The 5,785-nt window shown below is 46.9% G+C and overlaps 1 protein-coding gene across 1 annotated transcript; it reads left to right on the forward strand.

Moving 5' to 3' along the window:
* The first annotated feature begins 2,607 nt into the window (after window positions 1-2,607).
* On the forward strand, window positions 2,608-3,956 carry LOC123130410 (uncharacterized). Its single transcript, XM_044550313.1, has 2 exons — window positions 2,608-3,378; window positions 3,467-3,956. The coding sequence occupies exons 1-2, from the start codon at window positions 3,287-3,289 to the stop codon at window positions 3,837-3,839; spliced, it is 465 nt and encodes a 154-aa protein (XP_044406248.1). The 5' UTR covers window positions 2,608-3,286; the 3' UTR covers window positions 3,840-3,956.
* The last annotated feature ends 1,829 nt before the right edge of the window (window positions 3,957-5,785 follow it).

Here is a 5,785-nt window from a genome sequence, read left to right on the forward strand (position 1 = left end):
ACTATCATCATCGTATTCAGATTCAATAATTTCTTTTTCTCTAGCCCTAGCAATTTGTTCATCAAGAAATTCACCAAGAGGCACACTGGTATTAGGCATAGAAGCAGTTTCATCATAAGTATCATGCATAGCAGAAGTGGCATCATCAATAACATGCGACATATTAGAACGAATAGCAGAAACAGGTGTAGGTGTCGCAAACTTACTCATAACAGAAGGTGAATCAAGTGCAGAGCTAGATGGCAGTTCCTTACCTCCCCTTGTAGTTGAGTGATAAATTGTTGTCTTAGCGTCTTTCAAGTTCTTCATAGTGTCCAGCAGATATAAATCCCAAGTGACTCAAAGAATAGAGCTATGCTCCCCGGCAACGGTGCCAGAAATTTGTCTTGATAACCCACAAGTATAGGGGATCGCAACAGCTTTTGAGGGTAGAGTATTCAACCCAAATTTATTGATTCGACACAAGGGGAGCCAAAGAATATTCTCAAGTATTAGCAACTGAGTTGTCAATTCAACCACACCTGGAAACTTAGTATCTGCAGCAAAGTGTTTAGTAGCAAAGTAATATGATAGTGGTGGTAGCGGCAACAAAAGTAAAGACAACAAAAGTGATGTTTTTGGTATTTTGTAGTGATTATAACAGTAGCAACGAGAAAGTAAATAAGCGTAAACCAGTATATGGAAAACTCGTAGGCACCGGATCAGTGATGGATAACTATGCCGGATGCGGTTCATCATGTAACAGTCATAACATAGGGTGACACAGAACTAGCTCCAATTCATCAATGTAACGTAGGCATGTATTCCGTATATAGTCATACGTGCTTATGGAAAAGAACTTGCATGACATCTTTTGTCCTACCCTCCCGTGGCAGTGGGGTCCTATTGGAAACTAAGGGATATTAAGACCTCCTTTTAATAGAGAACCGGAACAAAGCATTAGCACATAGTGAATACATGAACTCCTCAAATTATGGTCATCACCGGGAGTGGTCCCGATTATTGTCACTTCGGGGTTGCCGGATCATAACACATAGTAGGTGACTATAGACTTGCAAGATAGGATCAAGAACTCACATATATTCATGAAAACATAATAGGTTCAGATCTGAAATCATGGCACTCGGGCCCTAGTGACAAGCATTAAGCATAGCAAAGTCATAGCAACATCAATCTCGGAACATAATAGATACTAGGGATCAAACCCTAACAAAACTAACTCGATTACATGATAAATCTCATCCAACCCATCACCGTCCAGCAAGCCTACGATGGAATTACGCACGCACGGCGGTGAGCATCATGAAATTGGTGATGGAGGATGGTTGATGATGACGACGGCGACGAATCCCCCTCTCCGGAGCCCCGAACGGACTCCGGATCAGCCCTCCCGAGAGGTTTTAGGGCTTGGCGGCGGCTCCGTATCGTAAAACACGTTGATTTCTTCTCCTTGATTTTTTTCTCTCCGAAAGCAAATATATAGAATTGGAGTTGGCGTCGGAGGGCATCCAGGGGCCCACGAGGTAGGGGGCGCGCCCTAGGGGGGCACCCCCCACCCTCATGAACAGGGTGTGGGCCCCCTGGTCTTCATCTTTGGCGAGGATTTTTTTTTATTTTTTCTAAGATGTTCCGTGGAGTTTCAGGTCATTCCGAGAATATTTGTTTTCTGCACATAAAACAACAACATGGCAATTTTGCTGAAAACAACGTCAGTCCGGGTTAGTTCCATTCAAATCATACAAGTTAGAGTCCAAAACAAGGACAAAAGTGTTTGGAAAAGTAGATACGACGGAGACGTATCACATATCTAGACAACCTACTTTGATGCAAAGTTTAAATTGGTAAAGAAAAACTAAAAATTGTTAGTTGCCTATTCACCCCCCCTCTAGTCAACTATATCGATCCTTTCAGCAGGGAAGGCCGGGAAGATGTGGATCGGGAGTCGAGAAACTCTCGATGGGTGGGTTGTTACCAGAGGTAAAGGAACCCTTGATTTTTTGCAATTTTTCTCCACTAGTAGTTTGATAAGAAGCATTGGTGTACTGGTAGTTGGGACTTAGTTTGGGGGGAAATCCATGGCTGATGAGGATGTTGTGCGATTGGTGATTAGGGAGGAATCGAAGCGTACGATCTTTCTTTAATAGTAGAGATATATAACAACTCTAACAAGTTCCTCCCCATAAAAAAACTGCCGTTCATGAAAAGTTGGGTCAAAAAAACCTCTCCAACAGTTCTCATAAACCATTCATAATTTTAGGGGATCATATAAACTAGGCCCTTTCTACCCCAGGTTTACGGGGATATGATCTTCTCGTATAATTTTGACGGGCTAGAAACCGCCAGAAGCTTCACCGGCGCCCCGCCGGAACACTGCCGCCACCTGCGTCACCGCCCGCACCGCCCCTCTCCCGCGGTTGTCCCGCACCCGCGCTGCCGCCCACCACCACGCCGTCCCTCGCCGACGGCCATCACACATGTCATTGTGTGGCGGGTTCTACGCCATTATCTATTTTTGTTTAATTAAAAATGACTGCTTTTTGTCCTTGTGCATCATAAAAAGCATGTAGGGACGAGGGAACAGGAGCTACCTGGCATGCATGCCCGCCAAACATCTTGCATGCTCTCTGTCCTTGTGCATCATAGAAAGCACGTAGGGACGAAGGGAGCTACCTGGCATGCATGCCCGCCAAACATCTTGCATGCTCTCTGTCCATGTGCATCGTGGAAAGCGCGTAGGAACGAGGGGAGCTGCCTGGCATGCATGCCCGCCAAACATCTTGCATGCTCTTTGTCCTTGTGCATCATAGAAAGTGCGTAGGGACGAGGGAACATGTCGAGTTGTATGACATGCATGCCCGCCAAAGATCTTGCATGCTCTTTGTCATTGTCATGGATGAGCCCGAAAGAAAGCAAGCAAGTGAATTGTTGGACTCGATCTCATAACTTTCACATGAGTTTTTTACGGGAGTCGTTGGACTCGATCGATCTAAACATACAGGCCAGACCACTCGTCTCGTCATGTAACCATCGCCGCCTCCAAGTGTGCCGCTATGGACGCTCCTCTCCCTTCGCCGGCGGAGTGGAGGGACTGGGCGGGGCTGCCCAGTAACATCATGTGCGCGATCCTCAGCCGGCTCCGCAAGCCGACATCCTCCGCGAGGCGGGAGTTGGACTCGCGTGCAAACCGTGGCGGCGGGCAGCCGTCGAGGAGGACCTGCTGTGGCGGCGCATCGATCTGGCCGCTCCCGAGGACGCGGACCGGGACGCCCCGGTGGGATGGAAGGCCATGGCCCGCGCCGCCGTGGACCGCAGCGCCGGCCGGTGCGAGTCCTACCGCGGCCGCGCGGACGCCGATTTCCTCATCTATCTCGGCGACAGGTACCAATCTATAAATCCCTCCCTTCACGTACGTAATCAAGCCTCAGTATGATTATGATCAAACCTCTCCGGTCGATTATGGATGCAGCGCGCCGTCGCTGAGGAGCCTCCACGTGACGAGCTCGCTCTACAGGGGTGAGGGAGACCTAGTCACGGCGGCGATCAAGAAGCTCCCGCTGCTGGAGCAGCTGGCGCTGTCGCGCGGCATCGTGAAGAAGGAATGGCTGGTGGCCCTCCTCGAGCACTGCCCGCGCCTCGAGCTGCTCGACGCCGGCGGCTGTGTGGCCCTTGAGTTGATCGGCAAGAGGCTCGTGGAGAGGTGCGAGAGCAGGATCGGTAAGGGACTCCGGTGGCCGCAACGGGGTGATGGCGTGTGCCCTTGCTGCGCCATGCGTGCTCAGATATACTCCCTCCGTTCGGTAATAGTACGAGGGTGCTTGGATACAAGGAACTATTTTTAGTCTGACTAAAAATAGTCTCTTTTAGAGGCTAAAGTCCCATGACTAAAAGTAGTGGGACTAAAACTTACTAGCCTCACCCATGCTTGGATACAAATACTAAATAGACTAAAATGTGTTAATGAGCATTTATTATCCTCCAAACCCTCCAATCCCGAACTCGCATGTGTTAAAAGAGAGGAGTTAAATGAGGAGAGAGAGGACTAATCCACATTTTAGTAGGGTTCCCTTGACTAAAATTTTTTAGTCTCAAGACTAGTTCTAGCCTCTCTTTAGTCAGGGGTGATTGGAACTTTAGCCTCTAAAACAAATATATATGTAGCAAGTTACTCATGAAATTTGAAATCACGGCAGAGGAAGCAAGGCGGCAAGCAAGACGGCGAATATAGAGATGGGAGAGACGCAATAGACAGGAGGGGAGGCACGGAGACACGGGCATATGTTGTGCAGATGGGGAGCATTTCGCCTTGTGAAGGCACCATGGCGGGATGGAGGTATGCAGAGCGAAACGGCTAAGCCTGTGGGAGTGGCACGGGGCGGCAACGACATTGAAGTAGGTGCTGACGGCATTAACGTGAGAGCTCAGGGAGGGAACTGCAACTTTCCTCTCGCCATGGTCCATTAGTATGGAGTGCACTATAAAAGAAACCCCAACCTCTAGATATAAATGAATATGTTATATACTCTAGTTCCTTGAGTGCACCCTAAAAGTTTTAAGGATAGGAGGAGGTATAGGAAATCGGATATCTATTAGAGTGGATTTTTTTTGTCTTCGTGACCTTTATCTTGGCAGTTCTTTTCAAGGTGCTAAAGTTGAACTTGGGTCTTTCACCTACGCAAGTGGCTAGCCAAGTTTACAGGCCGCGTGTCACTAGGGGCGGGTGGGGGCACGTAGTAAAATTATGAACTACAAGTAGACACTACAAGAAGGCCGATATCCCACATAGGCATGCGATCACCACGAAGGTAAACAAGCTCATTGATCCGTTTAACTGAGCAGTGGGATGAGACGCCATTACGTTGCCTAACATGGTGATGGTCAATCTAACGAACTTTCCAGTATGCTTATTGCGGTGTGATGAATTGTCATTTCATCACTATACACTTCGATCTATTAGTTTATTCTTTGCCATGTTTAAATGAATGATCTACATGAGGGAGTGGATGCAACATCCTCAAGTCAGGGCTCGCGTCGGTTCTTTGTTACAATCAACATCTGCTATGCTGAGCGGACAAAAAAGCTTCCCTTCTTCACAAAATTCCATTACCGGTAATCCTCCATTTGGCGTGTAAATTAACTGACAGAAAAAATTACCTCCGCGTCAATGGTGATAAAATGTTGCATGATCTTTTACCGGTCACATGATGTCGAGTTAGGGAGGATTAGCTCATGTACCGTTTGACACGTGATCGGACTCATGCTAAGTCCCTCGGAAGCCAATGCACAAGCATCCGTGGTTTTGCCACACCCAATTCCATGAATAAGGCCTTGGACTAATTTTTGGCTTCATTTAAAAAAAATCCCACCTTTTGTAAAGGATGAGATCCTTTCATGTTCGCGTGATCCGTTGTTAGGGCTCGTTGAGCCTTTTTCTAGTGACCCCAAGTATCTCGAAGTCGTGAAGAAGCCACGACGAAGATTATTTAAATTACAGTTGTGAAGCGTTTTTTGATGATCAAAACACAAAACTGATGATGATCTCCAAGTTCTCATCATGTGAGGAGGAGGTTGAAAACATGAGCATTACCTCTCCTCTATTTGAAAAAGGGCAAGAAAATAAAAAGATACTAACTAAAAAGACATCATGTAATTATTTATATGCAATAAACAGAAAAAACATAAAATCCTACTGGAAGTGCAACGGACCTGAGTTTGTACAATTTTGTAGTTTGTAAAAAGCATGCACCCGAGTTTGCTACGAAGGAAATCAATATTACTCCCATATGTA

The sequence above is a fragment of the Triticum aestivum genome, chromosome 6A (assembly GCF_018294505.1).
Source record: "Triticum aestivum cultivar Chinese Spring chromosome 6A, IWGSC CS RefSeq v2.1, whole genome shotgun sequence".
In the NCBI taxonomy this organism is placed as follows: domain Eukaryota; kingdom Viridiplantae; phylum Streptophyta; class Magnoliopsida; order Poales; family Poaceae; genus Triticum; species Triticum aestivum.

Excerpts from the sequence above, each read along its gene's own strand:
- LOC123130410 (XM_044550313.1), top strand. The coding sequence starts at position 3,287 with ATGGCCCGCGCCGCCGTGGACCGCAGCGCCGGCCGGTGCGAGTCCTAC. Across the intron at positions 3,379-3,466 it reads CTCATCTATCTCGGCGACAG|CGCGCCGTCGCTGAGGAGCC; the intron begins GTACCAATCTAT and ends TTATGGATGCAG.